Source organism: Pteropus medius, unplaced genomic scaffold (genome assembly GCF_902729225.1).
Source record: "Pteropus medius unplaced genomic scaffold, Ma_sr-lr_union100, whole genome shotgun sequence".
NCBI lineage: Eukaryota > Metazoa > Chordata > Mammalia > Chiroptera > Pteropodidae > Pteropus > Pteropus medius.
Window position 1 is genome coordinate 19,484,860 of NW_024351729.1, and position 20,206 is coordinate 19,505,065.

At 37.7% G+C, this 20,206-nt stretch overlaps 1 protein-coding gene across 1 annotated transcript in view; it reads left to right on the forward strand.

Moving 5' to 3' along the window:
- Window positions 1-12,282, forward strand: part of VWC2L (von Willebrand factor C domain containing 2 like) — a 139,365-nt gene extending 127,083 nt beyond the window's left edge. Inside the window, exon 4 of the mRNA XM_039844709.1 lies at window positions 12,026-12,282. Coding sequence (XP_039700643.1) covers window positions 12,026-12,174 — 149 coding nt within the window. The 3' untranslated portion in view covers window positions 12,175-12,282. The remainder of the gene's footprint in view (window positions 1-12,025) is intronic.
- Window positions 12,283-20,206: the final 7,924 nt, after the last annotated feature.

Consider the following 20,206-nt stretch of genomic DNA (forward strand, 5'->3'; position numbering starts at 1 on the left):
ATATTCTATATCTACTTTTATCATATGCAACAGAAAGGAAGTATGACTGGTCAACATTATATTTCTAGACTAGAAATATTTCTATACTGGAATCATTATACAGTTTGTGGACTATTTATTTTTACTAATTTCATCATAATTTGTGTATCATAGTTATTAGCTATCTGCAGCCATTGTTAGACATTAAAGAAAATGTCACTTCGTTACTTAATTTACCCATGGGATGTCTAATAATATCTTACAATGAAAATCCTGAAAATGTCAGTAGGGCAGCTTTGGTCATATAAAATCTGCTTATCATCTTTTTTTCCATTGCACAGCATTTTGTGTCTTTGAATATAAAGAATAGAAATGGAATGCTTTGTGTTCAATCTGTATTATGAAATGTGCTGTGTGTGTGTGAGGAGGGGGTGATGCCCACTTTCTGGACAAGCATACCCCATGTCCACTGCCCCTCTCTCCAAGTGAGTGTGTGACTTCCATTCTAGTATGTTCAATCAAGTATATTATTTTAAGGAAATGAAATAAGTTTGTAATTTTTTCATCAGTGAAGGAGGCAGTTTTCAAAGATGATACTAAATTAGTTTTCTGATGTAGAAAATGTGTTGCTTACAAAAATTTTATTTCTCATACTAAAGGTAGATAAAACCAAGGAATACAATCTTTTCTAACCTGATTCTATCCCAAAGATAAATATAGACTATTTTCTTTCCAACGATAACCAACTTGTTTTTGGAAAGTGAGGTCATTAAAGCAAGCAAAATGGGTCCAAATGCCAAGTTTCACACATGACTCTTTAATTCTCAAAGCTGTCATATGGGTACAAATCACACTTATCAAAGCAACACAATAATGACAGCTCAGAGGTCGATGCTGAAACTTGAAAGTAATTGAACCATTTAACCACCATTTACTTGCTCAGAATTTCTCCTCAGGAATGACCTGTTGTTAAAAGCCTATGTTCTTGTAGCATGGTAAATTCATTGCCTTTTGGATCAGCTCATTCTATTTTGAACCATCTTTCAAAAATCAGACTAACTGTGCCATCTTGCTGGTTCCCAGTGGTATGGTTTTTATCTAAGTTCTGCTTTATCCTAAAGCAGTGGTTCTCATACCTTAGCCTACATCAGAATAACCTGGAACATGTGTTAAAACACAGATTACTGGACCCATACCCAGAGTTCTTCATTCGGTAGATGTCTGATGGGACTGAAAATTTACGTTTCAACGATGTTCCCAGTGATGCTGATGATGTCGATCAAAGGCCTACAGTCTGAGAATCCCTGTCGTAAAGATATGTCCTTTCCAACAACACTTGGTATTTCTTCCTACCAAAGTATATAAAATTTAGTTTTCTTTAGGTCACTCCTAATGCCTCTTTATCCTTTCACAGTTCTTCTAGGCCAGTACTGTCCAATAGAAATATCATGTGAGCCATGATATTTTCTAAATTTTCCAAAATTAAATTTTCTAAATGAGCCACATTAAAAAGGTAAAAAGAAAGAGATGAAATTAATTTTAAGAATATATTTTATTTCACCCAATATACCCCAAATATTTTTATCCAACATTGATTATTGATTATCAATGAGCGATTTTACTTTTTTTTTTTTTTTAATGCCCGAAGCCTACCGAGTCTTTGAAATCTGATGTGTATTTTTTGCACTTACAGCATACCTCATTTTGGACTAGTCACATTTCAAATACTCTGCAGTCACATGTGGCTAGTGGCTACTGTAAGGGAAAGCATGGCTCTAGGACTTTAGAGTCAAGGAAACTTGAGTACTAGGGACTCTGCTTTACTGGCCTCTTTCTATGACTTTGACTACTCTTCTTCAGTTTCAAATGTGCCTAGTTGTCAGATGCATTATCAATTTAATGACACATTTTAAGAGACAAAAGTAAAACTATTACATCATTAAATGCACACCTTGATTTTAAAATGCATGTCAATATAAGCATTTTATCTATTTTTTATACATAGAACATAAACATGTCATGATGCACTGTTTTTCTATTATCATTTTGTTCTTCTCGAATCCTCCCCCATCAAAAATCTCTCCTTCTAGCAAGATAATCCATGTTAACAACACAGTATTTCTGCTTATTTTTCCTTCGTCGTCATGTAATCTTATACAAACACACACACAGAAATTTGTCTATATTTGTTTTATGAAAATAGGATCATATCACACCTACACTTCCCTGCAAAATTTCTTCCTTATTCAACAATAATTCATGAAAATCACTGCAAGTCAGCTGCAAGTCATAATTCCTTCTTAATGGCTATGGTAGAGTCTATGGAGTGAGCACCAGAATTTATTCAATATTTTTGTTATTGGTGGGCATTGACATTTTATTCTGTTTTTTCAAGCATTAAGATAAATGCTGCAAAAAACCTCTAGATAGACAGATATTTACATACATTTATTTATTTATTTATTTTGCCTATTCTCACTTTGATGTAGCTTACAATCTCTTTGCTAGACTTTCTCTATCTGTGTCCTTTCTTTCCAACAAACAAAAGTAGTTATCATTAGTAGTCCAAGCAAACCATTTTACATTATTTTTCTAATGAATCCTACCACAGTCAACAACTGATTCACATCAACAAACTTCCCTTAACCCTCCCCAAAGATGCTGTCTCTTCACAGGAGAAATCCACATAGGAATGATTTTCCTGTTGAAAGCCCACTCACTTTGCAAAAAAATGTTAGTTGACATGAACAAGATTAATTTCTTCACTGATGTTTTAAAATTAAGAAAATAAAAATTAGACTAGAACGAAGGACCCGGACTCTATAACCTACCCAAAGTAGCATAGATTATAACTTAGGCAGTAACTATAATCAGAATGATAAATAGCAACAACTAATATTTATTGAATGTTAGTATGTAACAGTCATTGTTCTAAGTGTTTTACGTATGCTAATCTATTCTCTCCTTCGAAACTTCCATAAGGTAAGCACTCTTATTATTTTAATATTATTCCCACTTTATGGCTGAGGACATCGAGATCATACCTCTAGTGAATGACAGAAGCAGGATTCAAATGTGACATTATCATCCTAATCGCCTCACCTAGAAGTTAATTAGCTCAACCACTAAGTAAGAAGTAGTAAATCACCTCACCTCCTCACTCTCTGAACCCCAGTGCCCTCAGCTGTAAAATAGGTACAGTAATACCAGCTCTTCCTAACTTTAAGATCGCTGAGAAGAAACATGAAAGTGATTCGAAAACCATTGAAACGTCTAAAAAGGGAGGTAGTTTTGTTTCAGCTTCAAAATTTGACTGAGGTGATTTCATCATTTGAAGCAAAGGCTAAGCAGATGAAGTGTTTTATACGATGGCAAAACAAGCCATATTCTGACCACATACATTCTTCCGAAGGTGAGACTGGACATACACAGCCAACTAACACAGAGCATGAACTACGCCAGATTCTCTCAGCCTGCCGATTTGCCTGAAATTAGAAAAAGAGCAGCCAACCTTTACCTCCGTTGTACAGCCTGACTGCACCCTTCCTCTCTCTGCTCCAGCCCTTGCATTTTACTTAATTGGAGCACCAAGCTATAAATCTTACATACTTAAGGGCCAGAAAACTCTCTGGAGCTCTTACACTGAAATTTGTGTGGGAGTTCAGCAATATTGAATTTTCAAATAAAATGATTAACAGTCACCTTTAGGGCAGCCTCAGAGAAAACAATCCTTCCTGAATCTTGCCACCATAATCTGAGGAAGCTTTTTGTTCTTAGGTTTAATAAAATGGTGGTAACATAGTTGTGAGTGAGTAAAAGCAGGAATCGAGGCAGGACACTCCATTCTCTAGTCTGGAATCTCCAGCAAGCAAAATCTCATCAGCATTCTCTGTCCGGGCCTAACGAGGCCATTGGAACATGTTACTGGGGAGATTTCAGTCACTTTTTGCAGTTCGATTTAAACTGCAATCGGCTCTAATTAGTGGCTTTTTAGAAACATTTTCTCCAAGATTTTAATAGTTGAAAATGGGTACACCTGATCAGAAAGACTATTTGCTTTTCCACAGTGGAATAACACCTACCAGACTTCATGAAGCAGAGAATTAAAATCATTTAAGAGGAGAGGACATAATCCAATCTAATTCAACCCCAGACTGAGGCCTACAAGCCTACTGTTTGCTGAAACAATGATTTAGATGCTCTGCCAAATAAATATGGGATGTTTATGGGCTTACACAATAGGAATCTGCTTCATTTATGCAGCAGGAACATCATTCACAACCGATTTCTAAAAGACACCAAGCGTCAGTAATAAATTTTCAAATCAAGGCCGGAAATTGCAATACTCAAACAGGGACTATTAAGCAATATGAAGTTGTTGTCAGAAGAAGGGTTATCAGGGATGCCATACCAATTTACAATCCGAAAGCATCTATAAAGCGATCATAACCAGCCTGGCTTTCCTGGTCTCCAGGGTGGAGGCTTGGCTGTAAAGAGGATCTGGGTCAGTGAGCAGCAAGGACAGGGCATTTCCTACTGAGAGATCTCAGTGCCAGTCTGGCTGCCCTCTGAGATGATCACTGGACCCACTCTGCCTTCTCAGCCATTTCTGCTTCTTGGGAGTAACTCTGCTTTGCAGTTACGGAGAAGAAGTTGAATAGAGCTGCAGGAGGGGCCTGCTTTTCTGTCCTACACAGGTATTCTATAGCTGGACGTAACACTTTCCATTCGCCACTTTTCTATTTATTCCTTTACCTACAGACACACACACACACACACACACACACACACACACACACACACTTACACACACCGCTATACACATACACAAACTCTTAAAAAACAGGAATTTAAATATCCTAGCCTTTTTCCTCTAACCCATCCACAACACCCAGGTGCTATTAAAATTTGGAGGAAATGAAAAACAGCTCCAACTTAGACAGATTGACTTCTGAGATGGAGCGCAGAAAAGTGGCTGTGGATCCCAGCTCAATTACTTCCTAGTTGTGACCTTGAGAAACTCACTTGACATTTTTATGTTTTATTGTCTGACCTATAAAACAAAAAAATAGTAGGTCGCATAGGGAGGAAATAAGATCGTGCATAAAAATTCTTAAAAAGAATTCAAAAAGTGTTAATTGAATTCAGTGTTATCAGCTGGATCTGGGTTGTGCCTGAGCTTCCTACAAAAGAAAGCTGGGGAATCAGGAAGAGGAAAGTGTATAGTTATGACTGACGTGTGGAGTAAATAATCACACATATGACGAAAGACTCTCCTCAAGGAAAGTAGTCAATCAGGGGTCAGAATACAAGGGTTGAAATTAAACTCTCCAGCTGTGCAGTTCTCAGCCCCTTATCAAGTCCTTTAATCTCTGAGCTTTACTTCCCTCACTTGTGCAATGGGATTTATGGTAAACACCTTACAGGATGATGGTGAATATGAAATAAGAAAACCTTTGAACATGGCCTGTAAATTATAACGTATTTTTCACTCTGGGTCCAGGCTGTTCACTACATTTTATTTATTTTCTTCACAGCACAGAATGACTTGAAATAGTCCTTGTTTAATTGTTTTTCTTTTTTTGTTTTTTTTGCCTGATTTACTCCACTAGAATGTCAACTCCCTAAAGGCAGAAACTCTGTCTTAATAGCTGTATCACTCGTGCTTAGAGCAGTTTATTCATTTAGAACAAGGAAAGCATACTGGCAACCAGCCCCTAGGAAAAAAACTTGAAATAAATGAAGTCTGCCACATTGACCCCTCTCCCCATTTCCCTTAGCCTCAGAAAGGAACTATTCCCCTCTTCCTATAATTGGGAAATTCTCTACGTGTGAAGAGAGCCCATCTCTCCTTAAAGAGGTTGCAAATGCCAAATATTCACGTTCCTGCCTCCCTTGCAGCTAGGGTGCAGGTATTTAACTAGGCCCAATGTTTGTCCTCAGGCTCACCTGCCACAGACTTTAAATTGAAAGCTAGTGATTTCAAGAGGCATAGAACCACACAGTCTTCATTCTGGTAAGACTAGTATGAGGCAGCTTGGCTCATGGTTCTAGCAGTAGCATCCAGGGTCCTGGCATGGTGATATTCATGGGACAAACGGCGATATCTGCATTCAAAGTGTTTTCACTAGGTCAAATCTATGGTATGATTTTGGCCCTTACTCTTGATTGTATTATGTCCCAAACTTGGTTCTCTCAGCTTTTCTCTAGATATAACTTCCTTTAATTTGTGCCTTTTATCCAGAATTCACTGGTAGGATCATCCTCTTCCCTAAACAGCCCAGTATCTCTACTAGATCCTGATTCCCTAAGGGACTCCAAATGAGTTTTTCTTTTATAAATTACCTTCCCCCTCCAACTCTTTTCCTCCTCCTTCACTCAGATCAAATTGTACATTCCTGGGCCTTTTTCCCCGTAGGACCTTACTTTCTATAAGGCATATTTGATCAATTAATTCAAGTCAATGTGTTAATTGCTGACACTAATTTAATGTTACTCCAGCACCTTAACAGAGACTTTTAATACCTCAAAGCGAGGAAGAAAAAAACGTGCTTTTACCACCACAGTGCCAAGGCCTCTGAGGGCTCTATTCTTTGCAATCTTGAAGGTCCTGCATCTATCATGATAGGTCACGTTTAGCCCACCCTTGAGTGTTCTGTGGACTAATTATATAGCGACACTGGTGTGGTTTATGGAATGTCTTTTCTTTATGATTCTACATGCACATGCATGCATACACACACAGAGAGGCTTACTTAAAATATATCAATAGCTTCCCATGGCTTTTACAATAAAGATCAGAATTTTTAACATGGCCAACAAGGCCCAAATCTTGAGCCCTAACCTAGTGATGCAAATGTTTAACAACTGACTCTCACCAGTGTCTAACAATTGGCTCTTGGGCCAGAAGAGGGGTGCTCAAAATCCTGATTTGTAGTATTTCCTGATTTGGCTGGTGTAAATACTTCCATCGTGGCTGATTTCAGGTTATGAATATAATGTCAACAAGGTTACAAAACTCTTGAATATTTAACACTTGGCTCTTGCAAGCCAATATGAGCCACTGGCTCCATTACAACACTGTTTTCCAAGCCGCTTCTAACTGCACTCACCACTCTAACCTCATTGGCTTTTTCGACTTCTTCAGTGGGTCATATTTACTCCCCCTGCCCCCCATGCCACACACACCAAATCTTTCCATAGACTCAGAGCCTAGGTCAAGTCCTCTGTTACAACCTTCCAAATTTCTGTGATCCTCTCCTTCAAAGCATCGATTTCACATTAAGTATTTGTGTCTTCACGTAACTGATGTGATATTTAACATAGTAAGCAAGCATGGATCTATAGGAAGTTTGATCAGGGTAGCTACAGACTTCCTTTTCTTTTAGTTCTATGCACCCTTTTATAAGGGGAATTTCAAGGCTTATCAATAAGACAACTTTAGTGAATGAGTGAATCTACTCTGTTCTTACAACTACAAATATAACAGAATTCCTTCTATTTTTTCCTGGTTTCTTAGGTTATTGAAGCTGGAGAAGATAATTCCAAATGTTTCTTCTCTTGATCACTAGATATTCTATGTAGATGCCTATGGGCTACCTCTGAGAGGTTGAGGTTCGGAGATGGGGGATGTACTGCTGAAAAGACAGCTCCAGGTTCCCACAGCCACCTCACCAAATAAGTTCTGTTTTTATAAGATTTTTAAAAAATAATTTCTAGTGCAGAAAAAATAAATGCAAACCATTTATTTTTTATTTTATAGTGGACAAAATAAGTGCTCATAGAAGTACAGAATAATAGGGGAAATGATTTATATGTTTCATGGAAATTTTTTTTTTTATGTATGAAAATTTCTAGCTTGTTTTCTTTTCTTTAACCTCCTTGCTCCAACTCCCAGTAAAGATTTAAGTTGCATTTACCTTTGTATTACACTTTCGAAAGTATAAATCTTTTCTGAGACTGGGCCATATGGGTTTCCATTTGTATTTAGGTTACAGAGTGCTCACCTCAAGTCACATAGATAATTAACTGTAGAACCACAACTTGAATCAAGTCTCCTGAGTCGCATTCTACTTTCATTCTGCTGCTTAGTTGGTCTGTTTTCAGTAACAGTGAGAACTCCACTGCTGCCCAAGGAAAAGCCAAAGTTCCACTGTCCAAGCATCTCCTCCCTGAAAACATTTATTTTCAGAAAAATTGTGTTTTATGGAGACTTTATGAATACACACAATATAAAACCAGTATGTTTGATAAAGAGCTATAGAAAAACAGTCTCACTTCTTCCTAGCCATCAAATTTCTTACCTCAATAAGCATCCTCAACACTAAAAAAAACTGGACTTCTAAATTCTGGATAGAAACCCAAGATCTGGGCAAAAGAATTGCCTCTTTTCCTGGGCAATTAAAATCATCCTATAAGTGAGAAAGATTTGCATTTATATTCCATGGATGCCACTCACTAGATAGGTGATCTCACACGAGTCATTTTCTACCGCTGAGGCTCAATGTCTTGAGAATGAGAATGTATATTTTATAAAGTTTATTAGAAAGATTAAATGAGACAAACTCCTGGCATAAAGTAAATGCTCAAAAAATTGTTGCTCTGTATTTCTATTAATTTATAAATATTTCTGTACCTATATTACTAGAGCTAGGGCTGATATATCTAGGTAAAGCCTGATCTCAGAAAATAATTTTGTTTCCAATATATAACTAGTTTGTTCATACTGTGTCAGTTAAACAAACATACACTGAATTTTTAATATTTGCTGGACACAATGTTAGGCCCAGGCCATTCGAAATGACAGATATTCAGTTCTGTTTTCAAGGAGCTGATGATTTCAATCATCCCTGACAGATGAGACAGGCTATGTTCTTAAAGGTCTCTAAGAGAGACCTCACCACACTGTCGGCAACTGCCACACTAAATTCTCAGTTCTCTGAGCAATTTGTGTGTGTTTACAATTCCTTGAGAATCAAAGTATCACCATTTTCTCTTATCCTAGGCGTCAGAAGAAAGAACAGTTGGTCACCATTTTTCACCTACTAAGCCTTCATTCCCTGAGAGTTGTTGAGTTATTCCTCTGTCTTCTCTTTCTAGATTAAATAATTCCAATCTCTTTAACCTTTTCTCAGAGGTCCTATTTTCCAGCTTTCAGTTTAATCATTTTCACTGCTCCTCTCTAGGGTCTCTCCAAGTCTTCTGCATTAAAATATGTTGCTTTTGCTATTGAATTCACTCTGCTAAGCATCTAAGTCTTTTATATAAACCGGGACAAAAGAAAAGCAGCTTCCAAATAAAAGGAAGAACACAGACAGAAGGATGGATTTCCCCTGTAAGAAACTCATGTAGAACACTCATATGCTCAAAGCAAATTAGCATTTACTGTCACAACTGGTTTACAGTCACCACTATTAAGAGGCTGGGCCAAAACCAAAACAGTTTCTACATTGTACCAACAATTCTGTCTGACATTTACTTAAATTACTTTTAAGCAGATCAGACTCTTAACGGCAAATTCGAGGCTTGCTTTAGTTACACCCAAAGTTTTCAGAAGGGTGCTAATAAAATCACTGTTAATGAGATCAAACAGGATATTTTGATTCTGTAAAATACCTCTGGCTGCCAAGTAGACAGTTGAGAGGTTGCCATGTTATTTACAGATAGTGCCTCTGACTGGTCAGTCCTGGCAAAGTACTAAGGCTCTTTCTTTGCATTCTGTCAATCAATTCGAATTAATATTTCCTGAGCTGAGAGTGCAGCAAATTCTGAGTGACACTTAAGAAATGATGTACAGCAGCTGATCAAATTCATACCAATCATAGTATGGCATACGCAGAAAGACATACGCAGAAAGGGGCAGATATGAAAACCAGAATCCTCATAAAATATCTCATCAAGACATGCACGATGGCTTGACAGAAATCTCTTACCAAGAGCCCTCTCTGCCTTTTTCTCTTATTATGCTATCAAGATGAATCTGCCCATGTAAGCCAGCAACATTCCTACACACACACACACACACACACACATACACACACACACTGTTTCAGGGACTTCTTTGTATTGGAACCATTGTTTATATATTTTTTTTTCTTTCCCCATCTGGAAAAGTTAAAAAGTCTACAATTGGGGTGAAAAGAGTTGGTTTGAACTGGAGAAGTGAAGGGAGGAAAGCCACTGTCTCCTTTGGATGACTCCAGGAAAACAGATGGTAGTTGAATCTGGTTCAATTTCTGAACTATTCTGGCTTTGATCAGACCCTGTCTGGCCTAGATCTGGCTGGACTGAGTGAGGTCTGTCAATAACTGCCATGGTAGAACCAGCTACATTCTGGAAAAGTCTCCTTACCAAGTTCTCCAAAGATTCTCCCTGTTCTGGTAACAGAACTTGGTGTGGGATTTTCCCAGGGAAGTGTAGTCCCAAAGACAGTTCAATCTTTCAAACAATAACTAAATCCGAAGACTTATGAAATTTATATAGCACTCCTTAAATAATCAGCATTTAGGATAGCCAGGGTCTTATAACCACAGCATCATAAGAAGTGCCCTCCTGGGCAAAAGTAGACAGTTTGCTAGCTGTTGGGATGTCAGCCTCGACTTATTATATAGCTTCTACTTTTGCTGGTTCTCCACGCCAGGCACATACCCAAAATGTCTGCCCACTAGAATGAAGGAAAGGCATAAATACACAAATGCCATTGGTAAATGCATGCACAAGCGAGGTCTGGGAGCTTCAAAACAATAGGTGATTAAAGCCATAGAATATTAAATCGTTTTATATTGATAAATAGATATCGTAACTCAATAGTTACCATTTTCATAAAAGCAAGATTCCAATTACAAAGTGGAACTGCAAATCGCCCGATTTCACTTATTTGACAGTAAAGATAGTCTCGTAAATTCTTATCAAATGGTAAGAAAGTGAAGTAGGGCACTAATATTGATGTATGTTGCCATGTTGATTTGTAGTGGTTATGGCAAGTGGCCAATAATGCTGGATTAATAAATCACCGGTAGACACAACTCGGTGCTCCATTTCTTTATCCAAATATCCACTTGAGAGACTTATATCAAATTATTTCAAAGGAACAGCAATTTGTACCACCCTACTATAATCCACTGCACCCTGGGAAGTGATACTTATTTCCTTTGACTTTGAGAAATAATATTGCCAACACTGAACACTGACATTTGTACATTGGGAGAGTGAAGGGGAAAAAAAGAGAGAAAATAAGTAAAGAGAAAAAGAGAGAAAGAGAAGAAGTGAAAAACTGAGATTGGTGAATTTTAAAAAATATACATCGATAATGAGCAAGTAACATTTTTAGTAAAGTGTTTCTGAATGTGAAAAAGTAAAATAAAATTCCTGTTGACTTTCAAAAGCCAACTGTTTGGGTCATTCTTTAAAAAAATAGATATCCAGCAGATTAAAGGAACTCCATTTATAAAAATCAAATGAACTTCTAACAAAGCTTGTTTGGGACATGAATAAATCATCTAGTTATGAATTATTCATGATTATCAAGAAACAAGCTGGGGATTCCAGGAACTGAGCTTGGGGAAGTGCTGAAACCAGGGAGTGAGCGAGTTCATCATCTCATACCCGCCATGGGAAGAGAGAGGACAGGCCACAGGATACCGTCATCGGACACAGACCTTGCGAAACCCCCACTCCAGTTCCAGGGAACACCTCAGCAGTCATTACACCCCAAAGCATAAAGCAAATAGAGTTTAATTCATAGAAGTTTACTTTAGAAAATTGCATATACTGAGTAACAGACAATATTTTTCGAGCTCTGGAACTTTCTTTTTTTAATGCGTGATATATAGAGAGAATACAATCTGTGTGCAAAAGACAGGAAGGGTTGAAAGTCTGCATTTAAAGGAGACAGCTAGAAAACTCCTTAATGATAAACTGTTAAGTGTAGTGTGATCTATTCATTCAAGGCTTTGGGGGTTGGATTTTTTAACTGAGGTCGGGGAGAGAAGAGAGAAAGGGAGCCTCTTGGATTTAATCAACTAATCAATGTATGTGTGTGTTCCAGGTCCAAACTGCTTTGCAGGAACTACAATAATTCCAGCTGGCATTGAAGTGAAAGTGGATGAATGTAACATCTGTCACTGTCACAACGGGGACTGGTGGAAGCCGGCTCAGTGTTCAAAACGTGAATGCCAAGGCAAGCTGACTGTGTAGGACAAATTCCCAACCGATGACGAATTCTTGGGAGAGGATGGCTTCTACTCTGCACATGTTTAAAATAAAACAAAACAAACCAACAAACTCCTGCCAGCTACAACAGGGTCACCAGCAAAACCTTTTAGGGTTGACAAAAGTGAATATTTTACTAAGAGGAAATTTCTCTCTTTCTCTCTCGCTATATAAAATATATACAGTATATAGCTATCGAAACCGCTTTTGTAATTATCCATGCTTGGTGGTGACTTGACGACTGAATTTCTGGAACAAAAACAAAGAAAGAGCCTCGTACAGGCTCCTCCTCTGGTGACACCACTAGCCTGCCAGCTCTCCGTCCGCCGAGTCAATCCATTTTTACTCTCCTGTACATCATACACAGCATTTTTCTCTTGTAGTATTTCTTTTTCCTATTTAGAGTCTAAGGGGCCAGATTTGACTGCACAGTAAAGTTTTGAGTTGTGTCAAACCAGCTTTGGTAAAGAAATGTCAGAGGCGAGGACCCTTCCTGACCAGAGGCACCAAAAGCATCCAACTGATCTCTCCCCTCGAGTCATGACCTATAGGCTAAGAAAAGAGAGGCGCACACAGATGGACCCACCGCCGGGCAGGGCAGGGAACTGGTGCTTGGTGCATTATTTGGGGGTTCTCAACTTGATTCTTACGAACTACACGTTTCATCCTCAAAATCTTGAAACTGCCAATGAAAAAATATGTGAAGAACACCATGAACTTGACTAAAGAATCCAAAGGAGACAAGTCTTTAAAATTGTAGCATTAATCACCAAACTTTCTTGTGAGGCTGAATTCGAGTTCAGCTTATAACTAAACACACTCTTAGCCCACTCTGTCACCTGGCACTACAAATACCAGAACCAGGGTGAGTAGCCCACTGTGAATCTGAATCCTTCTGAATACCACTGGCTTTCGTGGTCAGATTTGGCTGAAAGCCAAGAGGACACACAGGCAGGTTTTATGGTTCAGGCCATGTTTGCCATGTTAGAGTAATGACTGCTCAGCCCTATATCTAAAACAGATTCAGGACACTCTTTCCACCTCAAGTGCTGATTTAAATTAAAGATTAGGGTAGAGTGAGTCTTGCACAATATAACTCCATTTGTTGAACATTTTTTTAAAATGTATATATTAGATACTGAACAATTCAAGTGAACCTTTGAAGAGTCTCAAGGTTGCCCTGGTAATGCTGCTAGTCTAGTAACAGAAAAACAAAATACACAGGGTATCTGATGCCACCTCGATTCAAGTGCAAATTTAGCAATTCTGAAACCACATGGCATAGTTAGTTGCTTATTCCACTTTTCCGTCTTGAAAACCCTGGCACAGATCTGGTAGGGTCCTTGAGGAAACTTGAAGGTTGTTCTCATTATCCATATTCCTTCCTTTTCTGCTCCCACCCCAACATGGGCTTTGCAATAACTCCTGTGGAGTGCCACATTCTAGAACAAGCTTTCTCAACCTTAGTACTATCGACACTTTGGGCCAGACATTTCACTATTGCTGGGGGTCTGTCCTGTGCATTTTCAGAATGTTTAGCAGCATCCTTGATCTCTATCCACTACATGCCAATAGCAACACCCTAGTTGTAACAACACAATGTCTCCAGACATTTCAAATGTCCCCGAGGAGTGGAGAAGTGGACAAAATATCACCTGATTGAGAACCAGTGGTCTAGAATAATCAGTATAAAGTGGTTTCTGCCAGGGGACATACCAGGCACACTCTGGCTAAGCCTGTGGCTTTGGTGAGCCTCTGAGCTCTTTGGGATATGCACAATCGGCAGCTCCGAGGGGGAGGGGTCAGTCTCCTCCAAAGGGAGTGATGCTTCTATGCCATAGGTCCACCCTCAGGAAACACTTCTTTTGTCTCACGAACTGGATTTTCATTTAAAATTGTCAGTCTCTCCTCCCTGGAAGCACTTCCTGTCATCAAGAAAGAGTTGTCATTTCCAAAATTAATGTGTTGACAAGGTGGACCTGACACTTCTCACGCACACTGTGCTTGTGTCATGATACAAATAGCCATGCCGGCACCATTCAAGGAAGAACATCAAGCCGCCTTCTCTTAGAACACCAATTTGCAGCAAGGTTGGTGCCTTTCAGTAGCCACCATGGATACATCATATAGACAGTCATGAATCATTCATGAACAATTCTGCATGATTTATTCCTGCACTCCAAAGTAAAGGCATTCCATACTTCAGCTTACGTCTAGACAGAGATGTATTATAGAGCTTTCTTTGCCCCGAGACTTTCTGTTGCCAGCTTCAAAAATCCACACTCTTGGAAAGAAATAATAAAAATAATAAATGACAGGAATAAGATTTGAAACCTAGAAAATGCCACTAATGGAGCCATGTAGCATAGTACCCTATCTATTATTAAAGAGTTACTCTGTCCTTTTAAGAAAAAGGAAAAAGAGTGAGACTGGGAAGCCAGGGTACAGAAATTTTGCGTCAAAGTCTTGGCACAGTGATAATCCCAGCAAGAATTAACTAGAATCAAGTACAATATCCATCAAGAAATGCTCTTTAGACAGTTTGCAGAATGAAGGCTGCTCCTTGGCCTCTGTTACCAGCCAGAGAAAGGATTTTTTTTTTTCTCTCAGAGTTTCACTACAAGCTGTTTCTTTTAAGACTTTGTAGCACTGACATTTTTCCCCTTTTAGGGAGAGATGAACCTATACTGTGACAGAATTTCTCATGAAGCATAAGCATTTACAACTTCCTTCTACCCAGGTCATTGAGAAATTCTTTCCAAACTCTGAACACCAGAGCTGTGGTCTCATCTGTTGCTCATCTGTTGTTTTTTTTTCCTTTCGAAGGCCTTGTTTGCAACCACACTGTCACCTCTGTCCTGGTATTCTTCCTCTACCTTTGGTTCTCGGCTTTAACTACAGCTATGTTTAAATAAGGGATCAACATCCTGTTTGTCAGCTGATGCCTGTTTAAAAAAAAAAAAAAAAGATTCAGTTTCTAAAATCTTTGAAAAATGGTGTGCCTGAAAACTAGTGAGAAAAAAAAAACCTAAACACTAAACTGTAAAAAGGGGATTCTAGCAACAATATTTGATGTGTAAAGAATATATTATTAAAAAATTATTTTGTTAAATATAAAGTGTGTTAACCAGCAAACATTGTTTGTGGTATATTTTCCTTCCTAAATTTCTCCCTTCTTCCCACCCTCATCATTTAATGACTAATTCTCAGTGACTTCTATCATCTGAAAGTGTATGTGTCATTAGAACGATATTTAATTAGAATTAAGTGTTAGCTTTAGCATTTGCCTGTGTATGTTTTCATTTTTCATAATATAAGGCAATGCTGACTTAGGGATGGGAGAGGAAACTCAAATACACCAGCAGTGAGAATGTAAGTGATAGGAAAATATTTTCCTGACCTATGTCCATACACGATACTAATGATAACCTATAATTATTGAGTGCTTGCTCTGTGGCAGACCCTATGCTATATGCTGAATCCACAGCATTTTGTTCAATTCGCAAAGCACAGCTATAAGTGAGGGACTCCAGTTATCTCAGCTTTGCTGTTGAGGACACCAAAACACAAAGAGGTTATGTGATTTGCCCAAGATCAGAGAGTAGTCAGTGGCAAAGCAGGAATTTTGTATTATGAAAGTTTTCGAACATACACACAAATCAAGAAGATAGTATAAGGAATCTCCATTTACCCATTGCCCAGATTCAGCAGTTATCAGGATTTTGCATAACATTTCACCTATTCTTTTTTTTCTTTAAGTATTTTAAGCAAATATCAAGCATCATACATTTCATCCCTATACTTTGCAGTAATTATCTCTTTAAAAAGAAAAGAGTTTCTTACAAAACTATGTTGTATATTATATTATCGAAACTTAACAAAATGAACAATTCCTGAAGAGCACCTAAAATCCAGTCCATATTCAAATTTCTTTGCTTTCTAAAAGATAAGGAGGAGGGGGTATTGCATAATCCAAACCATCCATAACTCTGGATTTGGTTGTAATGCCTCTGAAATCCAAAATAGGGATTTGAACTCTGCCCCCTGACAGCTATGAATTCGGACAGACTTCTGGGCTTGTTGTTGGAAGGTCTGTGATGGCAAAATTACTCTTTTAAAGCTCGGTGTTAAACTCCCTCCTAGACGTTGAGTGGGACAAGCAGCAGGCAAGAGGCTTTCTACTAATTGACCGCCAGCGGCAACAAAATGCCCAGAGCACGAACCCTACCTGACAGCGAGCACCCAGAGGACGCTGCCGTTTATATGCACGTAAGCTTTCCTTGGGGAGTAAGTGCAAACTGTTATTTTTCTTCTCCTTGAGACAAACATACTGCCTACTACAGAGAAAAACTGAACCATATTTTATAAATTGCCATCATCTTCTGCACTGTTAGAGGAAGAAAGAAAAAAGCCAACTGCTAAGAAAACATCAGCATGGAGTCCCTACACATATGTATCCACACCCCCACTCCACCAACATTTTCTTAAAACAAGATTAGACTTTCTCGCTTTTCAATTTCCCATGTGCCCAATTCTCTGCTCCCTATGTCCCTCGCAAAGGACTGTTTATAGTCCATTTTGAATTCAAGGTTCGTGGGAGGGCACTTCAAGCACAGGAGAGAAAGCTATGGATTGTGATAGTCCTGGGTTTGTGGTTATTTGAGGGTTTATGTTGGGAATATTACTCTTAAAGATTAAAAGGAACCTTCATGATTTTGAAAGACAAATGCTATCTCTAAGCTAGCAACCTTACCTACACTTTCTTACCATATTTGTAAGGAATTTTAACCTCGAATTAGGGTGCAATCTCATCAGTGAGCTTCAAACAGTACTGACTGGTGTGAACACCTGATCCTCCTTGATCAACCATATACATCCAGAAAGCATATTGTTCTTCTGATGCACAAGACATAACTCATGCCACAGTGCCTTTCTTTCATAGAGTAAGAGTTAAATTAATTGAGTTAAAGGAATTTCTTTCATTTGATTTTAAGGACTCAAAATTTGTTTTACATTCTAAATCTGTTCAGTCGTGGTAATGATTTGATGGCTTATTTTTTAAGGCAGGAAAACAAATTATTGTATTATGTATTAAAGAACCAGAGAGTGATGATGGAAGATAAACAAGTTAGAAATGCCTTTAATTTTGTGATTACTAAAATGTTGTAATAGTAGGAAAGAAGGTAAGCTACAGTTAATAGAAACTAATTTATAATTTTGAATTTAAAAATTTTAGAGAATGGCAGAATCTACTTTTTAGAGAAAGCTCCCAGAAAATCACTTGAGGGTGTCTCCAGGTCCAGTTGCTTAAATGTCTGTATATTTTGTAAAAACTAAATAAATAATAAATAGAAGTGGTTTCACAACTTCCCTTAATTGCTATATATATATATATATATATATATATATACACACATATATATATATGTGTATATATATTTTTTTCATGTTTCACAACTTTAATAGAATATTCTAACTATTCTGTACAAACTGAACACACCTTATTCAGTTACAAATGTCTCATAAGTAAGGCTGAGCACTCTCCAGGCCTGGTCACAGTGTGGGCCTGGCACCCACAGTGGCCAAGGATCATGGTATATATATATATATATAAAATATATTTATTATATATTATATATTGTATATTAATTATATATTATATATTAATTATATATTATATGTATGTGTGTATATATATATACATATATGTGTGTATGTATATATATACATAGAGAGAGACAGAGACAGAGACAGAGACAGAGAGACAGAGAGAGACAGAGAGAGAAAGAGAGAGAACTTGTTTTGTGGTATGGAGTGGTTTTTCCCCATGAATAGCTCAGGCAACTCCTGGCATAAGCCAAAATCTATACGTTACAGTGTACGACCTGTAGTTTTATGGCTGTTGTTGTTGAAAAATAGTATAATGGACCCAATTTAATATCACTCACCTTCAGCAATTAGCTCATGGCTAGTTTTGTTTCATGTATTACCACTTCTTATCTCTCCAGATTATTATTATTTTTCTTTTTAAACAATGATGTGTAAAAGACATGGGTGAAGGGCGTCAAAAGATGGCTTTTTTTTTTTTTAAACTTTTAAAAATCTTGATCTCCTAGTTCTTTGAAACCTAAACTCAATTTAATTAGTCCTAGTACTTGCATTACTATCTGGCTTTAATAGAGGCATTTTTTTGAACACTATATTTTTAGAATTAAATTTGAGTTTAAAAACTTTCCTAATAAATAGTTATGTGAGGTGGGTGGGGTTGGAAAGAATTCGTATATAAAGTTCAGCCATCATTTCTTGTGCCCCTGTTGGGTGCCAGACACAGTATTGGCTACTTTACATGAGACAATGATTTATATTTATTAATTCGACCATCCTCTTAACCACCATAAAACTATGAACTGGCATTCCCATTTTTCAGACTGGAACACTGAAATTCAGAGAGATTTTGTAATTTGTCTCAGGCTCACACAATTATAAAGAGGCAAAATCAGCTTTTATCAAGGAGTTTTAAGTCTTAAACAGAATACTACCCATAAAACATCTTGGAATAGAACCTGGCAGATAAGAGGAGCCTAGTCTATGTTAGCTGTCATTAAGACTTGTGGTATCATAAGAGAGATCTTATGGATAAGATAAACTTGGATTTAGACTTTGTAGCTTCAGTAAAAGTTGGGCAGGTATTTAGGGAATAATGTTGCAGTACAGAAAAAAATGAATAGTGTATTGGGAGTGTTAGAAGCAGTCAGGTGTGATTTGGGTGTGAGCTTGCAGAGAAGGACACAGGGAAAGAGATGTCCAGGAGAAAAAAAAAAACAAAACAGTTCTTACGTCCTAAAAGATCTTATCGAGAAATTTAGACTTGATTTTTGTTGATACTGTGAATTAACTAACATCAAAAAAGAGGATGATATGGCCATATTTGTATCTTGGAATAACAAATCTGGTAGCAGAATGAAGGGGATCGGGGTCTGGCAATAGAGATGTGGGGATACTCGTGAAAGGAAATTACAAGAGTCCTGGAAAGAATACTAGGGATCAGTTCACATAGTGGTGAGAATCGAACAGACCAGTTGAGGCAATAGGACTTCATGGAAGATCAAATGGGAATTCAAGAATTAAAATAGCTGATGTTCCTAGTTCAGTTGAATAGGATATTGATGTTAAGTGGAACCTGTACTTTCCTTGGAAGTGGCACATAATCTCATTTTAGATTATGCCAAAGATATTGGTAATATCAGATATTTAGGATCATCCTCAGATATGCTTATCTCCAGGGCAGTTTACTCTGCTTCTACTTGCCAATTCTATTTTCATCTCCATTTTAATAATTGCCATTTGAATAACCAAAGTTCTCTACTGGTCATACATTTATTCACCATATTCTTGAAATACAAGTCAAAGGTTCGATTGGCAAGAATAACAAAATTCTTCACTAACTTGTGGCAAATATTAAGCTCACACCATAGTGAAACAATTTATGGGCATATTGTGATACATACACTACTTATAAATTTCCAACACCTCTTTCTGTACATACCCCTTCAGAATAGAACATGTAAATTTCATTTTCATGTTGTTGCTCATCAGGGTTCTGGAAATTTTCAAAAGGGATTATTTAACCATCCACTGTGACCCTCTCTCAGATGCCCATCCTGCTCCTATCACATTTTCCTTTGCCTTTGTTTGTTTTTTGGTTTCATTCCCTTTTTAATTAATCACAACATTGGGTCAGCCAGACCCATTAACTGCATTTCTCATTTAGACCTTTCAGAGATGCAGCTGCAGATGTAATTTAATTTGTTGACCCATGATCGATAGCAATTAATAGCGTCTCTTTAATCTTGTTGAAAGGTCTGTCTTTGGCTTCCAGTAGCTACTGTATCAAGGGAAAGGTATGCACACATACAGGTTATTTAGCTTCTGGGCAACAGTTGCCCTCAAACAGCTACTTTTCTTGTGACTTAGTAGCCATTTCAGAGGTCATTTTTCTCTGGAGCATTTTCAATTA